Source organism: Gopherus evgoodei, chromosome 2 (assembly GCF_007399415.2).
Source record: "Gopherus evgoodei ecotype Sinaloan lineage chromosome 2, rGopEvg1_v1.p, whole genome shotgun sequence".
NCBI lineage: Eukaryota > Metazoa > Chordata > Testudines > Testudinidae > Gopherus > Gopherus evgoodei.
In genome coordinates this window covers 148,722,606-148,744,811 of record NC_044323.1, presented here as the reverse complement: position 1 = coordinate 148,744,811, position 22,206 = coordinate 148,722,606, and the positions used below count along the sequence as shown (strand labels likewise).

Sequence of the window (22,206 nt, the reverse complement as noted above, 5' to 3'; positions counted from 1 at the left end):
CTAGTTTTGTGTTTATATGGAAGGAGAGTTTAAAGCCAGGTAAGCGTCCTTGTTTTATTCCATAAAGCCAGTCACTCTTTGAGAGTTGAGACACATGGGCAGGGGTTAGTTAATACAAACTAGGAACACTCACCTAAACTCCAACACTTTACCCCATCTAGACAAACCCTGCTAAGAAACAAGCCCTTACGGTTCAAAACATTGTAGCTATTCTGGTGCCAGTCCCTTGATTTAACTAGCCTGTTTAGTGACTAGCTCCAGTTGGAGTGTAGACAAGGCCAGGGCTATTGGATTTTGTCAGAGTATCGCTGTGTGCCAGCAGCTTTGAACAAAGGCAGAGAGATGTAAGCTAAGCCAAAACTTCCACCCCCTGCAGGCAATCTCACTGCTCTGAGCAGAGACAAGCCAAGCCTGCCTATGACAGGTCCCACTCCAACATGACTGACCTGAAGCTAGGTTAGCTGCCTATGCTCTCCAAGACGGCTCTAGATCTGGGTAAGAGGCCAGTTCTTGTCTCCTCAGTTCCCTCAATGTTCAGTTTGAGTAGAACTGAGGCACTCGGCAGGAGTGTGTTGATTTTCACCTACCCCTTTGAGAACTGAACATTTTGGAAGATTTCCCCCATTGTACTGTGTTTGAAAAGCCCCCTTTGTGAAAAGGAAAAAGCTGAAACAGGTCTAATTGCTTTTATGCCAGCAATGAGTCCACCCCCACGCCCCTACAGCCGAGTGGCTCATCTCCTCAGTGAAGTGCCTAAGTTTCACCTTTCCACTTTAAGAGTCCAGCGGTCCTCCCTCCCAGGGCCACCCACCCAGTGGTTGGAAACTCAAGCTTCAGTCAGCACATAGACCTCTCCAGGGTGCTGGCACATGGGACATCAGCCTAAGTTGACCAAGGTTTGATCAGTTCAGCCCCATGAAAGATTCTGGACCATTTTGCATTTTAAAAAGGTTTATTTTGTTGGTTGCTCATTTCACTTTTTGTATAAAGCAATCAGCTCATCACAACCTCCCTGACACTCTGCCACACAGACAGACAGGTCATCAATGCCAACATCACTCCCTGCATCCGGGCCAATGACACCTTCCACCATCACCTGCAGGAGGAGAGAGATGTCAGTGGATCATGGCTGTTGGCACTCACGCAGCCCAACTCAAAGCAGGAAGTGTTGCTGTTTATGGCACATACCTAGTTCCCACAGCCTTCTCAGCTAGGGATCTGTAGGTGGCAGCAGAGTGGGCACAACTTTCCCCTTAAGCTACCAGGCAGGCATCTTCCTAAAAGAGCCTCCTGACCACCACCATATGGCTTCCTCCCTCCCCACCCAGAGATAGCAGAGACTTAAGACCAACCCAGAGGGGCTCTCACCTGCAGCTTCTGTGACACGGATGTCTCCACTCCTACCTGATGCCAGTCTCTGCCCTGCTTCCCCTTGGCAGACCAGATTCTGTGCCACTCAGGGGCATCTGCCAACTTGATATAGATGTTTATTGTGCCTGGTGAGAGAATTCAAGCAAGCAACTAGTGCCAACAGGCTATGAACTCTGATAAAGGCCAACAACAAACCAAATGTGGTCCCTGTCCCCTCCCTAAAGCTCCCTGCAGATGAGTTATAGGCTAATCATAGGAATAGTCACTTCCACCATGTTGTAGCTCAGGTATAAAACGGCAAATGTTTAGCTAGTATAGTGGCCACCACTAGACATACCATGCACTTACACCAAAAAGGCATTGTGTGCATGGGACACATGATCACCTAGACTAGGGGTTCTCAAGTATCATTGCAATGCAACCCCCATCTGACAACTGAGACCAAGAAAGGGGCCAAAGCTTCAGCCCCAGGTTGGGCCTATAACCTCAGTCCCACCACCCAAAGGACTCTTCCCCCAGGCAGCAGGGCTCAGGCTTCAGCCCTGGACCCCAGCAAGTCTAATGCCAGTGCTGGCAACCCCATTAAAAAAGGGAGTTGTGACCCACTCTGGGGTCCTGACAGTTTGAAAGCCACTGATCTAGACACAGGCTTAGGCCTCTGGGGGAGCTTTTCCAAAGGCCTAATATGGGAAGCATCTGTTAGAGCTCCAGACAAAGCCATGCAGTGCTGTGCTGAGAATTCAGGGGCCAGTCCTGCCCCACCTCCTTTCCCCAACTGGGAGCCCTCAGCCAGGATGTGGTAGAGCAGGTGCTTATTAAGACCAAGTTTGCTGCGAATATTGATTTAGTCAGTTTTACATTCTCTCAAGTCTGGTCAGAAGCACAAGGCCAGGCTTACCCATGACAGAGCCCAGGGGGCTGTACCAGAAGTGGATGCATCCAATCCTATGCAGGATGGGGCTGATTAGAGAAGTCTTATGTCCTGTGGTTTGTCTGGCAGAAGGGGACTTCAGGGAGATGTAACCGCCTGGTGGAAGACAAGTTGAATCAAAATGTAGTAATCCTCCCTGATTGCCCCTACCCTGTTAAGGGAATTTCTTCCTGCCATGGTAGCAAGCAGACAGGCCAGGTGTCAGTGCATGTATATGAGATTGAACAAGGCACAGAGCTGGTAATTCAGCCATGTATGGGGTTAAGGGTTTTGTAACCCAGAAGTGAGAATTTGCATCCTCCAAATGGCTTTAGGGTTAGGCTTTCAGGAGTCTAGTTCTTGGCTTGTGGTGGGCTGAGTATATGGATACTGTAGAAGTCCCATTCCATTTGGAGAGGTGGACACCTGTAGAGGGCATCTGTCCATGTTAGCACTGCTTGCTCCCCAGAGTTACTAAGTTTTAGCTATTAAGTGAGCTGCAAAGGAAGTTAGGGGATGGTTCATGCCTTGCATTGTTTTAGGATGCATGAGAGCCTCAGAACTTAGATGTGGAATACCACCTCTGCTCATCATTAGTTTTGCCTAGGGTGACCAGACAGAAAGTATGAAAGATTGGGGGGTGGGTAATATATGCCTATGTAAGAAAAAGCTCCAAAATTCAGGACTGTCCCAATTTTTATAGGGACATCTGGTCACCCTGGTTTTGCCAGGGCCCCTCTGGGAAAAAAAAAGTCTCCAAAGCTAGACTCCACACCCTGCTTTCTACTGAGTGGTCTTAAGACTTCTGTTCTCCAAATGGAGTCAGGATAGTTGGGTTACTTGACTCACAAAACCCTAGAGTCCCTTCTATTCCCATTGCTCAGCTTCCACTCTTGCAAAAAAACACCAAACCACACACCACCACCCCTCCCCTGCCAGGACTGAGGTCAGAGAGAATAGGGCTGAGTTGTACCAGCTACTTTGGTCCTCCCAGGCCTATAACCAAGTGCAAGGCTGGGCACTTCCAGCCCTCTTGCAAGAGGAGGAGTTTTCCCTGTGATTAATCAGCCAATCAGTGCTGGTCAGAGGGCAGCATGCTCTGTCTGGCATGGCTCCTTTCCTCCTGTGAAGCAGACTGCCAGTCACCAGAAGGAAAAGCTACCATGGCAGCTGACACTAGTTTGTCCCAATGGAGACTCCCCAGGTGTTTGGCTGCATGGACTTGGCTGATAAGGTTGTGGTACTTGACCTACTCTCCACAAGGGCTGGTTAAGCAGGTCACTCCTGGATCCCATGGCACAGTTACTGCCAACCCACTGCTCAGAGACCTGCCAAGAGATAGCAGAACTTACCCCTGGAGGGAGAATGGGTTTCTTCAGAGAGGTTGCCACCAATTGCTGATCTAGCAGAAGGTCTCTCCCCAGTAAGTATCCAGTCAAAGTCATCAGCATTGCTCTGCTGCCAGCTACACAAGTCCTTTTCAAAGTCACAGACCTGCCAGGCAGGCTGCACTGTAGCCCTTTGAGCTGGTAGGATGTGATGGGCACCTTTACCAGAGCTAGACTGCCTCTTGGGAAGAGGAGCTGCAATAGGCTTGTTCATGGCAGGAGGTGCTGTTGCCAGCACTGCTTCAGCAGAAAGCAGGAATGGAGTCAGGCTAGTTGTCTTTTTCCTGTCCGAGAAGAGACGCTCTTTAGGTCTGAAGAGCCCATGCTTATGGTCAGGAGCAGCAGCGGCAGCACTGGTCTCAAGCCAAGGAACACTCTTGATCTCTTTGGCAGCTGGGTATAATCTGGTGATTGGGGACACTTTAAATTCTGGCAACAGGATGTGTTTCTTTTGGAATGCTTCTAGAACCTTTGCCCTTAGTTTTTCTAGAGAGTTTGAGAGCAGGGGACTCTGCATTGGTCTGTCTCCATGGGAGAGAGTGATCACTTTGAGATCTGGATTGCTGTCATGGGGCAGGGCTGGGCTTTCCCCTAGATCTGGCAAGGACCTCTTGCCAACAAGGTGTAGGAGCTCTGGGTCCACTGCAAACAGGTCACCAGGGTGCTTTTGAAAAGCCTGTTTCAAATGAGTCACTTTTATGCCATGTGCTTCTTTAGTGCCTGGGGTTGGCATCACTCCCACTGCAGAGAGGGTGGTAGTTCTCTCTCTGTGAGCCTGTGCTTGTGGAGTTGACTGTTCACCATTGGCCAGTCTAGTTGTGTTGATAGCCCATTTCTCAGATAGACTCAAGTGCCGTTCTGGGGCAGAGATATTTCCCAGATCCCAGTAACTCACGGGTGTTACACCTCCATTAGCAGAGAGCATGTATTTCCCTCCATTGCCCCCTGCCGGTGGGCTTGGGGTTTGGGTCTCAAGGGAAGATCCAATATGTGTAGGTTCCACCTCTCCAGATGGAATTCCTCCAACAGGAGATGGAGTGCCAGACTCTATTCGAGTCTTCACAGGCTCTGTGGAAGCCAGTGCAGTTTGGTAGTAGGAAGGCCACAGGGAGGGACCAGTATGAGTTGTGTCACTTCCTGCAGGAGACATGCTTCCAGTAGGAGAATGGGCATAGGCTTGTTCTCCATTTTTCTTTTTATAGCCACTTGTAGCTGTGTACCCCCTCCTCTCACTTGGGCTGCTAGGGGTCTCAGCAGACTTCACTGTAGTGGAATAAGACTGTCTTGTGACTTCAGTTCCTGCAGATGGAGTCCTTGCTGTTGGAATTGGTTCCCTGGTCTCTGTACTGTTGCTGGGAACTTTATTCACAGCTTCTGTTGCCTCAGCCCCTGGAAAGCTTGTTCTCTCTGCAGGTGTAGGAGAGCCAAGTTGTGCTAGTGAAACTTCGGTAATTCCCAGCTCAGTTTGGCTGGTGGTTTGACCTGCTAAAGCTTCTGTACCAAGTGCTATCTTGGTAGAAGATAGCAAGTAAGTCTCATTTTCGGCAGACATTGTTGTTCCTATAGAGAACAGAGAGGGTTTTCCTTTGCCTCTCTTTCTGTGGAAGACACTGACCTCTAGTCTTGATGTTGGGGTCTCAGGAGACTGTGCGGATACAGACTTTGTAAAAAGCCCTTGTAGTTCTAAACCTTCTGTTTTTGCAGGTTGCATCCCTTCTGTGGACCTTGGTGTTTGGCTATATTCTTCTGAGTGAAGGATCATTGCAGGTGTTTTTTGGCTGCTTAGAGTTCCAATTTGCAATTCAATTGGGCTGAAAGTTTGATGTGGTGAAGCCTGCTGCAGTGAGGTTCCCTCTGCAAGATCAAACCAGTGTGTCTCAGCTTCTAGGGAAGGCACCCCACCCATTGAGGTTAGACTAGTATATTCTCCACCTGTTTGGGTTGTGTTAGTTGTGGGTTTGCCTGTCCCCTGTTCAGGGTGACTGGTGGGCCAGTTCTCAGGAAGCATCTGCTCATTTACTTGTGTAGACTGCACTTGTTCAGTTTCAGTGCTTAGGGTATTTGAAATCAGAGGATGGGTAGTAGACAGACCACCTTCCTCTCTGTAACTACTAGTTTCTTCCTTTGCCAGCTCTCTTAGACCAACAGTCTTATTTTCAGGAGCCTCCAGAAGCAGCATCCCCCTGGTGGAATGCACCACTTCAGTAGCAGTGTCTGCAATGGGTGTTCCCTCTTCAGTGTTCAAGAAGTTTTGGGTTCTGGTCTGCATGGAAGTGGTTTCTGTAGCCCCTCTCCCAGGTGGGCCGATTGATTGAGTTTCCTGAACAAGGGTTTCCTTGGTAGGATGCCCTCTATGTTCTGACTCCCTTGTTACAGGCCATGTGCCAGCAGGAGTGGCGGTGTAGGGGTGTCCTCCCTTTCTTGGTCCATGGCCGCTTGTGGCTTCTTGTACATACATATCAGTTGATATGCTCAGAACATGTGAGGTATCATGGAGACTAGCACCAATGCTTGTAGTATTTGCAGTCCTAGTGCTTGGATGTGTTACTGGGACCTTGGGTGTCTCTAGAGAGGGCATTACAGACACCCTACCCTGCTTGTTAGGGCTTTTCTGGACTTCTTGCAGCCCCAGCACAGCTTGAGTAGTGGTTTTGGTCAGAGCCTCCAGGAATTGGCCATATGCCACTTCAGTCACTGGCAAGTTAATTTCTTTTGTCGTCAAGCAAACTTTCTTTTGGCTGAATGGGATTTTCATCCTTGCCATCTCGGTGGGGCTGATGGTTTGGGTCTCAAGGTGCCCTGTGGTGGATGTTACTTTTGAAGGTTTCAAGTTGCTCTCAGTTGCTGCTGCTGGCATTCTAGTGGGAGTCAGCCTAGAAATTCCTCCTCTGCCCCCTTTTCTGGAGCTACTTGGGGCTTTTGTACCCACCACCTCAGTCACATTAGTGGGTTGAGTCCAAAGTGCCTCTGGAAAGGGATACACTCCCATTGTTTCAGTGTCCACAGGTACCATTCCCTCTGTTGTAGGGGCAGCAGGCTGCCCTCTACCTTCTGTTCCTTGCATATGTGTTTCTATCTCCATCCCTTGATCCTCTATTGCTTTTGTAACCAGCACCATTGTACAAGACAGTTCAGTTACTGCAGGTGCTCTCTCCCTGGCAGGAGAGAGAGCAGGCCTGAACTCACTACCTTTCTTTCCATAGCTCTCAGCCTCCTGTACTCCCATTTCAACTGGGTGGCTTGTCCTGCTCCCCCAGGGCTCTAGAGGATGGGGGATGTGACTGGCAGTTCTTGCTGAGGGAGCTCTCTCTACAAGGAAGAGACTTGGTGCAGCCTCCTCTCCATGGAGGCTTGTGGCATATGTTTCTCTGTAGCTCATGAGCTTGTTTGACTCAGGGGAGGCAGGAGTCAGTTGTGGAGGGGGTAGAGAAGTCTCCTCCATAGCAGGATGAGCCCCTGTGGCCTGCTCTGTTCTTGGGGAAAGCATAGAAGGAACATTGGGGCCTGTCTGTGCTTGGAGCAGCTGCCAGGTCTCCATGAGGAGTGGAGCTTCTTCTGTGGTTGTCACTGATTCAGTAGACTTCATTCCCAGAAATGGTTGGGTTTGTTTCAAGGGGAACAGGCCTTTCCTGAGCCTACTTCCCTGAAGGAGCATGACTTTACTCTTTAGAGTCCCTAGAAGTGGAGCCATCTCTCTTCTTCCCACAGAAGGGAGTGTAGGGCTGGGTCTTCTTCCTTCCTTCCTAGGCTCATCTTTGAATTCTTGGGCTCCCATCCCAGTTCTGCTGCTGGATACTGACAATTTCTGCTGGTTTCCAGCATTAGTGCTCATGACTTCTGCAGTCTGATAGTCTGGGCTGATTGGTGGGTTGCCAGGTTCCTCAGAGACCATTACATATGTGGGTTCAGTTGCAGCCTGTGAAAGTCTCTCTATGGAATGAGCGGTGTGACTGGCCCATCTGCTTCTCTTTCTATGGGTGCTTATTGCTTCCTGAACACCCATTTCAGCTGAGTTGGTTGTGGAAGTCTCTGGAGAGACTGTTACTTCTGGGGCTTCACTCAGTGGAAGGGAGGTTCTCTCTGCTGGAGAACCAGGTTCTTTAGCTTCCATGCCCGTGCCAGTAGTTTCCACAAGCCCAGACTCAGCTGTGGCCTCCAAAGAGGCTATTTTGGTCAAATGCTCTGCATTCAATGGGCTTGTCTTTGGGAACTGAGTCATCATTTGCTTTCTGTACTCTACTTGGGCTATGGGTTCCCAGGTGAGAATGGAGTGACTGGTTGATGTCTCCGACGTGCCCAGCAGTGGAGTCTTCACAGCTTCCAACGGGTTGGCCATAGGAAAGCTTGTTCCTTCTATGTGGAAGGAGTGAGGCAGTTGAGATAATGACATGTCTGTAGTTTGTAGCTCAGTTGCATGGCTTTCAGAAATTTCCATGGCAGAAGGGTTTGTATAGGTTTCATTTTCAGCAGGCAGTGTTGATCCCATGAGGAGAGGGAAGGTTTTTCCTTTCGCTTCCTCTGATCTCTGTTTAGGTGTCTCAGAACCTTGAGTGGATAGAGTTTTTGTAGAACGGCACAGCTCACATGCAGAAATGGAAGCTGTAGGGATCCTTTCCAGGGGTGTGAGGCTTTCCCCATAATGCACAGCTGCATGCATTTGTTGCTTCCTTGAAGTTTTGAGACTTAGTTCAATTGAGCTGAACATCTGTGGCAAAGTCTGCAGTGGCAAGGGTCCCTCTGTAGGATATGCTGCTTTGGTGGGCTTAGTCTGTAAGAAAGGCATCTCACCCACTAAGGTTAGACTGGTATTTTTTACCTCAGTTTGGGCTTGGTTAGTTGTGGGTTCAGTATGGACAGGGGTCAGTTTCTCAGGAACTGTCAGCTCAAGCATTTCTATAGATGGCACCGGTGCAGTCCTTGGCCTTGACTGTGGAGGGGTAAATGAGACTAGTCCAGCTCCCGTTCTGGAAGGGACTCCGTGTTCCTTTATCTCCATCTCAGGTAAGCTGGCAGACTGGATAATCTGAGGAGAATACATCTCTCTAGCACTGCTCATTGGAAAGAGTGTTGCCTCCCTTGTTGCAGAAGAGCTAAATTGGTCTTTAGCTTCAGTCCAAGCAGGAGAGACTCCTGTAATTACCATCTCACTTGCTCCACTGGCTTGAGCCACTGGAGTTTCCAGGCTTGACACTTTCCTTGTAGGATGTTCCATGAATTTAAGTTCAGTTGCTGGGGAGGATGTTAACATAGAAGCAGGTGTATAAGTTAGTCCTCTCCTTCTGTTTGTAGGAGTGTTACTGGCTTCTTGTACCCCCATCTCAGGTGATCTTTTTGTGGACAAGGTAGCTTCGTTTCTAGCTTCACTTCTTGTGGCTTCTTCAGGCCCTGCATCGGGTGGGTTTGTTATTGGGTTTTCAGAAGCCTCTAGAGAGGGTGTTGTGTATGTGGGTCCAATTGCTGTGGGTGACGTTCCTCCAACAGGAAATAATGTATTAGTGTGCACCCTCTCTTTATTTCTGTAGTTGGTTTTAGTTGCTTGCATACCAATCTCAGCTGGTTCAGAGGCTTGGGAGCCCCAATCCACTGGAAGGGTCTCTGCTTCTGTAGCACACTCAGCATCTTTCACTTTGGTCACTGGAAAGCGAGTCCCCTCTATTAGGCTAGGAGAGCCATGCTGGTAACTGGCTTTGATTTTTGTGGCTTCTACAAATCCCAGCTCAGCTTGGGTCTCCATGGAAGTGGTAGCTTTTGTCAGAGGCGCTCTATAGGAGGTTTCCATTTCTGATAAAGACAAGGCTATACCTTTTTTATGCCTAGTTGTAGCCCCATGCACTCTTATTTGCACTGGGTAAATTGTGTGGTTCTGAACCATCTCAAAGGAAGTAGTTAATGATGTAGGTTGCGTCATTTCTGTGGGCTCAGTCTCTGTAATGCCACTGGTAGGAATGGCAATGGTGCTTTGCTCATGACTCCCTGGGCTGTATGCCTGGCTGCTTGCAGACTGGTTTCCCTGCTTAGTTGGGCTGCTGGTCCAGTTCTGTACAGGGGGTAGCAGAGAAGTCTGCTCTATAGCATAACTCACAGTGCGAGTCTCCATTTCTACAGAGGGAGTCTCCCAAGTTGGGGCAGACCTGGTCCTGGTGAGTGCCATGGTGGTTATGTATTTGTCACTCAGTCTGGCTAAGTTCGTGGTCCATTTCTCAGTGCTGGTTGGATGTGGGGTTTCTGTGGCATGTACTTGCTCAGGGGGTGTTGATCCCAGAGATAGATGTGCTGTATAGGTCCCTAAACTCTCCGAGGGGCTGGTGATCTCTGCTGTGGCCAACTCAGTTTGACTCTCCAGAGACTGTGTTTGGTCTGAAGACAAGGTCAGCACTCCAACTTCAGTTGCTGGAGAGGGCCCCTTCTGTACCAGATAGGTAGAGTGATAGGCCAGCTCTGTTCCTTGGATGCTTGTAGTCTCTGCTATTCCCACATCACTTGGCCTAGTGCCCCCTGTCTCCACAGGGGCTACTCTTGCAGGAGATACCAGTTTTGGGAATGCAAGCCCTGCAAGAGCATCTGTAGGAATTTTAGTACCTAGTCCCTCTGCTGCCTTCCTATGGTGACTTGTCTCTTCTGAGAGCCAAGCAGGAGCGGCCATTACTGTAGTAAAGTCAGGCTTTTTAATGGATGCAGTTCCCAGGACTGAAGCTCCCCTTGTAGGAATCAGAGGTTTCCCCTCAGTGCCTATAGTCCCTATGTCCATGTGAAGTGGAGGGGGCTTCCCAGTAGCCTCCAGATAAGTTATGCCATGGGTAGACATTCTTGTAGGTTCAAATGTCTCTGACTCCATTATGGGATGTTCAGCCAGTGGGACATTTAGGCCTTCACCATCCATTGCAGTTCTGCCCGTGATCTCCTCTGTCCATGCTGTAGGTGCACTTGTCATTTGTCTAGAAGGCCTCCTTGCAGATTGGACTGTTTCAGGGGGTTTGGTTCCTGGAGAGGAGGCTCCTGCAGTGGGAGAGGGGGTGGATACTTTGATTTCCCCTTCTGTTGGGCAAGGTTCCAGCTCATTAGAGAGGAAGTCCATTATATTCTCTTGGGTAGTACTTTCAGTTGGGCTTTCTGGAAAGAAGTTGTTTAGCAGAGATCCACTCATGTACCTACATTGTCTCAACTGTCATGTTACGCCACATGCCAAGGATGGCTGCAGTACACTAATGCCAAGTGCATGTTACTACTTCTATAAGATGGACTCATGTAGCATCTGTTCTGTAGCTAATTACCCACTCTAATCCAGAGTGCCTCCATACCCCTATTCTGATGTGGGCCCTGATCCTGCGCCACCACTTCCCCTTCAGGCCCTACCACCTCCCCAAACCTAGCTGTTCCCACAGGAGAACCCACTCTCCAGGCACTCACAAAAGGTTTGTGCCAAAGTGCTTTGAAGCACTACTACCCCCACAATGCACTATGCACCTCCCCTAGGAGAGCCCTTTAGGCACAGAAGGCACCCAGCTCCTCCCTACCTGATTCTGTCAAAGTTGGAGAACATTTGTATAGTTTGTTGACTCTGGCAATGTCCGAACTGCTCAGATTCCGCCTCTGTCCAAGAGCGACAAAAGGATTGGAGAGTGGTATGATGGTGGGCAAGCCGGTCATACTAAAGGCATACCTAGAATTAAGAAGTGAAGAATAATTTGTCAGGAGGCCAAGTAGTTCATGGAGAAGCAGTGATCTTCCAAGCAGTGTATTCTACATTGAGTGTAGTGGTGAAAGGTAGCTTCAGAATACCAGGCAAGGTAACTTGAGAGGCTGTTAGAAGCTTCCCTATTCTGTCTGGTGGACAGAAGCATCTGTCCAGACTCATTCTCCTTCTATTCTCAGACTCAAAGGTCAGAAGGGACCATTATGATCTAGTCTGACCTCCTGCACAACGCAGGCCACAGAATCTCATCCACTTACTCCTGTAACAAACCCCTAACCTATGTCTAAGTTATTGAAGTCCTCAACTTGTGGTTTAAAGACCTCAGGATGCAGAGAATCCTCCAGCAAGTGACCCATGCTGCAGAGGAAGGCAAAAAACCTCCAGGGCCTCTGCCAGTCTGCCCTGGAGGAAATTTCCTTTCCGACCCCAAATATGGTGATCAGGGTCATGAAGTACCTTGAAGTAAGTACTCTTCCTGGCTCTGATCAAGAGGTGGCTCCCTCCCAAGCACCACCCATTCATGACACTAATGTGACATGCCACTCACAGCTGAGAGAACATGACTTATATGCTTTGATAGCAGAGAAATAGTCAGAGGCGGCTCCAGGCCCCAGCACAAAGCTCGTGCTTGGGGTGGCATGCTGCGGGGAGGTGCTCTGCCAGTCACCAGGAGGGTGGCAGGCAGGCCGCCTTTGGTGGCATGCCTGCAGAGGGTCTGCTGGTTCCACGGCTCTGGTGGAGCCACAAGATCATGGACCCATCCACAGGCATGCCTGCGGGAGGTCCACCGGAGCCACAGGACCTGTGACCAGCAGAGCTCCCTCCGCGGCATGCTGCCGTGCTTGGGGCAGCGAAATGTCTAGAGCCACCCCTGGAAATAGTTAGCACTGCTATAGTCATTGGGAACCTGAGTTAACCATCTCAGATGAACGGGGCAGTTTGCCCCTCAACTATTTTGGGCTCTCTACAGACTCAGGCAGGCACCACTGCATTGGTTTACACTCCTTCCACATTTAAAAGTGGTTTCTGCTTGCATCCTTAAGAGCAAACTGAAAGCTGAGTTATGGAGAACAAGCTGGCAGCCTCAGGAGCACTGCCACTGGCCTGACTCCACCCGAGTGCTTGCATGGTGCTTACCTGCCATAGTGCATGACTGAGGAATAGTCATAGTCCACCAACATGTTGCTGTTCCAGGATTTCATGAAGTTAATTTCAAAGCCTGTAAGGCAAGAGGAGTGTAACAGATCTACTCCCACAGCCTATTACCCTAGCCTCATTGAGAATGGACTAGGACTTGTACAAGTGCTGCTGCTGTACAGAGGTGTCATAAACAGAGGCATTAACCCTTAACTTTCACCTGTAAAGGGTTAAGCAGCTCGGTAAACCTGGCTAACACCTGACCAGAGGACCAATCGGGGGACAAGATACTTTCAAACTTGGTGGAGGGAAGTCTGTTTGTGCTCTGTTTTGGTGGTTGTTCGCTCTTGGAACTGAGAGGGATGGGACATCAATCCAGACTCTCCAAATCTTTCTGAATCAGTCTCTCATGTTTCAAACTTGAAACTAATTAGCCAGGCAAGGTGTGTTAGTCTTATGTTTGTTTTCTCAACTTGTAAAGGTTTATTTTTGCTGGAAGGATTTTACCTGTTTGCTGTAGCTTTGAACCTAAGGCTAGTGGGGACCTCTCTGGTCTATAGGAATCTGATTACCCTGTAAAGCATTTTCCATCCTGATTTTACAGAGATATTTTACCTTTTCTTTCTTTCTTTAAAAGCTCTTTAAGAACCTGATTAATTTCTCCTTGTTTTAAGATCCAAGGGGTTTGGATCTGTGTTCACCAGGGAATTGGTGAAGTCCCTCAGGGCAACCCAGGGGGAAAGTTTTGGGGGAATAGAGAGTCCCCAGACACTGGAATTCTGGGTGGTGGCAGTATACCAGAGCTAAGCTAGTAATTAGGCTTAGAAGTGCCCATGCAGGTCCCCACATTTGTACCCTAAAGTTCAGAGTGGGGAAAGAAACCTTGACAAGAGGGTACTGCAAGGCAAAACTGATGCCCTTCCAATTGCAGCTCTTCTGGTCCCTCAAGACACAAGAGACTAGCAAGATGCAGTTAAATTAGCAGACATGAATTTTTTACTCTGATTGGGGCAATCTAACATACCAGGAGGGACTATGCTTATTCTAAGTGGCTTTGGTTCTTAATGAAAGGCTCTGAAGTCCAGCATCTCCTATTCATGTGTTTCCAGGTTTGGGGATTTGTTCTGCACATGTACTCCCACCCAAATGAAACTGGAGTTTAATTCTACATGCAATATCACCATCCTACACTGGATATCCCCAGTGTGTGGGAGTGTGGGCTGTTAGCAGTGAGGTTTAGAGGAGACTCCTTTAGCTTTCCCCCAAAGGAATGCATTTGATCAGCTATGGAGGTACAGAATGGAAACAAGCTACTTCCAACTTCTGCAATCTTTCTCCAAATTACTAGTTGCTTTTAGGAGAGCTCATCTGGAATGGAGACACTCAGGCAGCAGAGGGGAGGACTTACCAGTCAAGATTTCATTCCAGGAGATTCTAATGTACTTGTCCCGGTCAGCTCTGGAGTGCTCATGCCAGAAACCCAGCACATGCATGAGTTCGTGCAGAGTCACCCCTTTCCCCCTTCTGAGGCAAGCAGGTGCTAGGGAGACCACCTGCATCCCACCAGTGCGTCCAACGCTGGAGAAGCACCTAGTGTGAACAAGAGACAGATGTTCGGGGAGGGGAGGGGGCACCCTGCCAAGCAGAACAGCCCCTGAAACATGACTAAGGCAGGAAAGCTGGAGGCTGCGGAACTTAGCCCATCCATGCAGCTTTCACAATCAGGAATTGCCCCGATTTGGTTATACCAGTGTAAATCCCACCAAGGGCAGGATCTGGACTTCAGACAGGTCCAGTTTGAGAGTTAGTAGCATCTCTACAAGCCAGAAGGGGCAGTGCCAAGCTAGAGACTGTCCTGGCATTGGAGAATTTGCCCCATATGACAGCTTTGCTATTCAGCTCAGTAGGAGTTCTGCTGACCCAATGCAGGGAACAGAGCCACCTCCACCCCATCCATGGTACCTGCTGGAGTTGACAGCCTTGCTCTGTCACATGGCTGGCAAGCCCTTTGCCCAAGAGCTTGGGGGCTAGGAGGGGGCATTACATGAGCAGAAAGACTGCTGAGGGCTCCTGTGCTGGGAAGAAGAGATCTGACTTGAGTTCCTAGGACTGCAGGGATCACCCCTGACACTGGAAGATCCACCTATGGAGGGACTGTGGTACTGCTCAGGCACCTGTCACTTCAGCTGTGCTTTCAGTGCCAAGCCCCCCAGTTCAGTCCCTGCTGAATTTGGATACTTCCAGCATGTTGGATGGGCTGCTCTCACCTAGGAGAAGAGGGATGTTACACTGGCTAGGAGCATCATTTCCCACTCCAATGTCTTGTCAAGAGGCTACAACTTCTACTACAGCTCAAGTAGGAGGAACCCATGTTTTGGTGCTAAAGGGCCTAGGTGAAGTTCTTGCTGCTGGCTAGCAGGGGGTTGTAGGACAGCACCAGTGAGTTTCTGCTAGCTCTCTCTTCAGCAGAGAGTTCTGTGCTGCTCCCCAGCTTCTTAGGAGGAGTTGGGGCTTGCTTCAGGAATTTTACTGGAGGGGAATCAGACTTTCAGATGAGGGGTTGATTGATACCAGCCAAAGAGGAGTTTGCTTAGGCAGTATGGGACAACCATAAGGTAAAGCCTGGATGCATGAGCAGGAAGCAAGCGAGAGGTTTTACTGCACTACCTCGGAGGTAGTTAAGTTACCTGCTCAGGCTCAATACTAACCCAGACATTGGCATGATGGAGATGAAATCTCTCTGATACGAGTAGGGAACAAACTTGATGCATGTGAACCTTGCAAAGTCTGCAAATGCTTCCTTGATGATCTTCACACTAGGCTTGTCTGGGGAGAACAGAGGTGCTTCAGTGTCACATCACCTAGAGGACTCACTTGCATCACGGCAGCCATCTGAGCCATGGAGCTCTAGCCCTACCAGTTTTCCTTCTAGTAACTGTAGCTACTCCAGTCAGGTGATGGGCAGCGGAATGCCATGTAAACAGACAAGTGGCTCAACACCAGGTGGCTATTTCCAGCATCCAGCTGGAACACTCAGGGTTCCTGGAGGGACAGGAGCACTCTGGAACTGGTAACAAGCCAGCGCCAAACTGGTGTAGGAAGTCTGATAAGTTAGTGATTAGTCCCTAGTGAAACCCCTCCCAGAGAGGGCCAGGCAGCACCAAGTGTGTGTTCCTACAGCTGCATGGGAGAGAAACTCCAGCCAGATAGGCAAGATGGTTACTTTGTTCTCAGCTGTCAGCATTGTAGTGCCAAAGGCCAACTGCTACTTGTTATAGGCACCTTTCTGCACCCCAGGGATTTTCCTGGGGGTCTCTAGCTAGAGCTGGTCACCTCAGACATGGAATGTGCCCTCCAGGAGAGGGCTTCTGAGCACTAGACACCACCTACCATATTTGTAGGAGATGATGTAGGGAATTTGGACAGTTCCTCTTCTCTTTGGCCATTTTGGGCTTGCAGATGAAAACACTCTGAAAGGGCTCTGGAGCAGGAGAAAGAGAAACAAGCTGGTTTGGTGGGCAGGTGTTCCTAGGATTGGACTCTCCAACCAGTAGTCCCACCAAGACTAGAGGAACCTGCCAAGTTTGAGTGTGCCCATACTATGTTCTTCCCTGAACACCCATTACCAGCCAGTCAAGATTAGTCACTGGCTGCCACTTAATACAATTTAACTGTACTAGCTGCTGCAAGCTGCACATGCTGTACTGGGAACAGAGGGAAGGACATGGAGTGAACCACAAGGAGAAGCAATCTCATATCCTCTGCAGTGAGAGCCCCCTCTAATGCTGCTGTGCTTGCATTGTGAAGTGGTTATTGTATGTGCACACGCTCCCCCATAAAGCCATGACAATGCAGCTCACGTGGCTGACACCTGAACCAGGTGCTGCTTTCATCAGGTCCTTGGAGCTGAATACTGCTTCAGCCAGAATCTCACAGGAGATGTTCTAGCAAGCCCTCTGCTCAGCTTGAGAAGTATTGGCAAGCCCTAAAGTCAGAAATGCAGGGTTGGAAGGGACCTCAATAGGTCATCCCAGTCCAGTCCCCTGCACTCACATGTTATTAGACCACCTGTGACAGGTGTTAGCTTAACCTGTTCTTAAAAATCTCCAATGACAGATTCCACAATCTCCCTAGGTAAATACTGGAACAAACCAACTACCCTGACAGTTAGGTTAGACATTAGGGACAAACTTCCTAAGTCTCCCTTGCTACAATTTAAGCCCCTTGTCCCGTCCTCAGTGTTAAGGAGAACACTTTATCAGCCTACCTCTTTATAAGAGCCTTTTACATACTTGAAGGCCTATCTCCCTCAGTCTTCTCTAGAAGAAATAAACCCATGTGTTCTAGATAGTTATTCATTTTTTCCCCTCTTCTGGGGACTCTCTCCAATTTGTCCACATCTTTGCTGGAGTGTAGTGACCAGAATACTGCAGCTGAAGCCTTATCAGTAAGACCATATCAAATTCATGGCCATGAACAACATGTCATGGACTGAAGTCTGGTCTTCCCCCTTGGAGTGCTTTTAACCTATGCTATTCAGATGTCATGGGAGAGACTAGCATTTATCAAATTGTGGTTCTGACCCAAAGGGGAGTTGTGGGGGGGTCACAAGGTTTTTTGGTGGGGGGATCACAGTATTGCCACCCTTACTTTTGCACTGACTTCAGAGCTGGGCAGCTGGAGTGTGGCAGCTACTGGCCAGGCACCCAGCTCTGAAGGCAGTGTCTGACCAACAGCAGCACAGAAGTAAGGGCAGCAATACCACACTGTGCCACCCTTACTTCTGCACTGCTGCTGGCAGCAGCTCGGCCTTCAGAGCTGGGCTTCCAGCCAGCAGCACACTGCTCTCCAGCTGCCCAGCTCTAAAGGCAGCACTGCCACTAGCAGCCATGCAGAAGTAAGAGTAGCAGTACTGTAACTCCCCCCCCCCCACACACACACCCATCTTGTGACCACCCCACAGCTCCTTTTTTGGTCAGGATCCCTACAGTTACAACACTGAAATTTCAGGTTTAAATAGCAGAAATCATGACATTTACCATTTTAAAATCCTATGACTGAAATTGACCAAAATGAACCATGAATTTGGTAGGGTCCTACTCAGTGCTGTGGAAAGTGGAAAGCTACTTATGTCTTGCTTACAGCAATCCTGCCAATACATCCCAGAATGATGTAATATTGCTGCAAAAAGCAACACAAACATTGATGACTCATTAAGTTTGAGATCCACTAACTCCCAGAGCCTTTTCTGCTGTAGTACTTCCTAGGCAGGCATTTCCCATTTTGTATTTGGGGCAACTCATTCCTTCTTTATACTGTTTCATCCTATTTCTTTCAGGCTGTTTTGCAAGATCATTCTGAATTCTAATCCTGTCCTCCAAAGTGCTTGCAACCCCCCTCAGCGTGGTATCCACCACAAGTTAAGTGTACTCTCCACGGCATCATTTATTAAAATGTTTATTAGAATTAAAGCCAGGACAGATCTCTTCAGAATTCCACTCAATATGTCCTTCCAGCTGGTCTCTGAACCATTGGAGTACCCTTGTCCAACCAGTGCCTAATGGTAGGTTTGTCTAGGCTAAGTTGCTTTGGTTTACAGGAAGGCCATGTGAGACCATGTCAAAAGCCTTACTAAAGTCAAGATATATCACATTACTGCTTCATCCCTAGTCACAAGGCTTCTTATCCTGTCAAGGACACCTACAATCCTTCTTTGATGGATTTGTTCTTGACAGATCCATGCTGACTTATCACTTAGCCAGTTTGCAAGCACTTAGAGGAAAATTTGCTCTATTATCTTTCTGCATACCTGTCATAAACAGATAGCTAAGGGTTAATGTCTCTTTCACCTGAAGCACCTGACCAGAGGACCAATCAGGAAACCAGATTTTTTCAACTTTGGGTGGAGGGAATTTTGTGTCTGAGATCTTAGTCTGTCTGCCTGCTTTCTCTGAGCTTTGGAGAAGTAGTTTCTGCTTTCTAATCTTCTGTTTCTAAGGGTAAGGACAAAGAAATCAGATAGTAAGTTATATGGTTTCTTTTCTTTGGTATTTGCATGAATATAAGTGCTGGAGTGCTTTGATTTGTATTTTTTGAATAAGGCTGTTTATTCAATATTCTTTTAAGCAATCGACGCTGTATTTTTTGTCACCTTAATACAGAGAGACCATTTGTATGTATTTTTCTTCCTTTTTATATAAAGCTCTCTTTGAGACCTGTTGGAGTTTTCTTTTCTGGGAAATTTCAGGGAAATTGAGTCTGTACTCACCAGGGAATTGGTGGGAGGAAGAAATCAGGGGGAGATCTGTGTGTGTGTTGGGTTTGCTAGCCTGATTTTGCATTCCCTCTGGGTGAAGAGGAAAGTGCTTTTGTTTCCAGGACTGGGAACGGAGAGGGGGAGTCACTCTGTTTGGATTCACAGAGCTTGTATCTGTGTATCTCTCCAGGAGCACCTGGAGGGGGGAAGGGAAAAAGGATTATTTCCCTTTGTTGTGAGACTCAAGGGATTTGGGTCTTGGGGTCCCCAGGGAAGGTTTTTCAGGGGGACCAGAGTGCCCCAAAACACTAATTTTTTGGGTGGTGGCAGCAAGTACCAGGTCCAAGCTGGTAGCTAAGCTTGGAGGTTTTCATGCTAACCCCCATATTTTGGACGCTAAGGTCCAAATCTGGGACTAGAGTTATGACAATACCAAAGTTAAGCTGACTGGTCTGCAATCCCCTGGATTGTCATTCTTCTTTTGTAGATAGGCACAATATTTGCCCCCTTTTAAAATCCTCTGGGAATCTCTCCATTCTCCTTGCATGGTGTCAAGTATCAGAGGGGTAGCCGTGTTAGTCTGGATCTGTAAAAGCAGCAAAGAATCCTGTGGCACCTTATAGACTAACAGACATTTTAGTCTATAAGGTGCCACAGGATTCTTTGCTGCTTTTCCATTCTCCTTGAGTTCTCAGATAAGCGTTAATGACTCAAATCTCTTCAGCTAATTCTTTAAGTATTCTAGGATGCAAGACAACCAGCTTGTTTTGGGGCTTGTCCAGGAGCACAGATGCAGCTGTGCCACTTTATTGAAGATGCTACTACACTGACAGGAGAGCTGCTCCCAGAGACATCTGTCTCCAGGCAGGATTTCACACCCCTGAATGCCATAGTTATACTAACAGAGGTCTGTAATGTAGACCTGGCCTAATTCTTAACTTGTCCCCCATGTTAGACTCAGATCCTACCCCATTTACACTGATGTTTGGAAGGATAGTTCAGTGGTTTGAGTATAGAGCTATGAACCCAGGGTTGCAAGTTCAATCCTTGATGGCCAAAAAAATAGTTGGGATTGATCTTTGAGCAGGGGATTGGACTAGATACCTCCTGAGGTCCCTCCCAACCCTGATATTCTATATTCACCATGTTAGTAATCCAATTACTGCTAATTTTTTGGGTGAAAAAACATTTAACACTTTGGCCAATGCAGCATTTTTGGTATTGTCCTCCTTGAGGCATCTCTCTACCACCTGGTCCTTGGTCTTCATCTTGCTTCTAATGTATTTGTAAAGTGTTCTTGTTACTCTTATGCCCCATGTTTAATCTTGTTTGTTGCTTTGGTCTTCTTAATTTCATCCCTACATGCTTGTGTTTTTTATATTCCTCCTTCATAATTTGATATAATTTCATGTCAATTCATCTTCTACCAGGACCACTGCAGGGCTCAGAGGACCTCCATGCCCAGACTTTTGGAAGCTACCTCCCCCCCCCGAACCTCCCAAACAGAAAAATGAACAGTCACCCCCCTGCACAGCAGACACATCCACCTCTCCAGGAGTCATTCTCTCCACACTTTGTAACACCAGCATCAGTATTGCTTCTCTTACATGCTCTGAGCAGTAAAGATAGTGAATGCTGATATCTAAGTCACACCGCAATAGCTGATTTAGCGCTCATTAAACAAGTGGGGCTGTTCAGGCCCTCTGCAAGCCATAGGTAAGGGGGTGAAACATCTCTGCATCAGCGGAACTAGTCTCTCGTTGAGTTTGTTCTCTTTGCCACCACCACAGCTAGTGAGGTTTTAAAAGGAAAGTCAAGACACTAAGCTAGTTGAGAGGGCTGTCTGTGCCCCTGCTGACTACTCCTCTGTGCTTCCCTTCTCCCGGAGGCAGGGCATGCATCTTGCTTGACTGCTGCAGCAGCAAATGCATGGACCTACAGTTGGGAACACCAGTAGGGATCCCAGTCCTTGACCCAGTTCTGCCAGCAGCACTCTGCTCAGGGTTAGAGATCTTCCAACAGATATTACCTCAATGACCCTGCCTTGTTAGCCACCCCTCCTCCAAATGGATTCACCCCTCACCCCCTGGAGGGTCACTCACCACCTTGACGATGTCTCCCTCCAGCAGGAAGCTGCTCGCTGGTGCTTCTGGAGGAATGAGCTCTGGAAGTAGAGAATCCTCATCATTTGAATCACCCCATGCCTCAGGGGGAAGGTACCTCACCTGCTTACATCACCAGGTGAGCAGCCAGCCCAGAGTCAGAATATTCCCTGCATCCTGATGAGAGGAAGCTCCACCCAGCCAGTTTGTTAGGAGTTGCATGGACCTGCTTCTTGGCAGCCAAACAGCTATTTGCAGCTGTCCACTGCCCATGCTTCATTACTGTCACTCACTTTCCCCTCCTCCCCCACCCAACACTCTTGCCCTTGCCCCTACAGGGGAGATTGGGTCTGATGTTCTTTTGGCCACTGTTCTCATGGCTTGTGTTGTCACAGCATCCCATTGCCCACTCCCAAGTCTGGAGGGGAGTGGGACAAGTGTGGAAAACATAGCAGCTCTTGCTGGTGCTCGACCTCAGAAGGTTTGTGCACCAACTGAGGCACTTAAACTCAGCCTGAGATGGGCTGGGCAGGGTGGTTCTCAGGATTCCCAGACTTGGGGGCACCATACCACACCAAGACACTGGAGACTTGCTGGGATAAGCCACCCTCAGCAGAGCCCCAGCTGAGGCAGGGAGCCTGCCCAAGTGTACAGGGCATACACTGGCTGGTGTAAAGCTGGCATTCCTGGTCAGACATATGGACACCCCAGCAGAACAGGTCCCAGCAAGTGAGAGCTTCCAGCATATGGATTTCAGAGGGATCTGCAGACAAAAATGCCTCAAAGCACAAGGGGATTTCCCACCTTGGTTAATGTTGAGGATCTCATCACTTGCAGGTGGATTACCAGCCAAACCAATAGCATGTTGCTGAGGATTTCTGAGCTGGAGGGAGTTGCCAAGGCCTCCTGTAGGGAGAGCTAGAAGGAGAGAGATTAAATAAGTGATTGGAGATTTCACTCCCACCCCACCCTTGGGGTAGGTCAGGGACAGCCATCAAGATGGTTTCACATCCATTCCACCCCAAGCAGCATCTAACCCACTCACCACCACTCCAGTTTCAGTTTCAGGAGTGACTTGGGATCATGGGTGCCTGATCTGAGGGGGCAGCTATTCAGAGTGCTGATCACCCACTCCGAGTCAGGCCTGGTACAGAGCACTAGGCAGTCTCAAATTGGATCCTTTGAGATGGGGGTACTACCAAGGGAAATCCTTGAGAATTGTGGGGCATTTTACACCAAAGAGAGTCAAAACTCCTTCCTCCTTATGTTCAGTCACTTTCTAAAGCCCCTCTAGGATCTGCCATTGCCCCAAGCACTAGTCATTTCCAGCATCATTAGGGAGATGGAGG

At 48.6% G+C, this 22,206-nt stretch overlaps 1 protein-coding gene across 1 annotated transcript; it reads right to left on the bottom strand.

Moving 5' to 3' along the window:
• Positions 1-877: 877 nt before the first annotated feature.
• On the bottom strand, positions 878-21,689 carry ASTL (astacin like metalloendopeptidase; the record flags this gene model as incomplete). Its single annotated transcript, XM_030549418.1, has 10 exons — positions 878-1,096; positions 1,369-1,496; positions 2,270-2,398; positions 11,184-11,329; positions 12,500-12,581; positions 13,908-14,089; positions 15,208-15,325; positions 15,890-15,980; positions 20,858-20,919; positions 21,662-21,689. Coding segments are annotated over 10 exons (1,089 nt in total), but the record flags the coding sequence as incomplete, so codon positions are not given.
• Between the last annotated feature and the right edge of the window lie 517 nt (positions 21,690-22,206).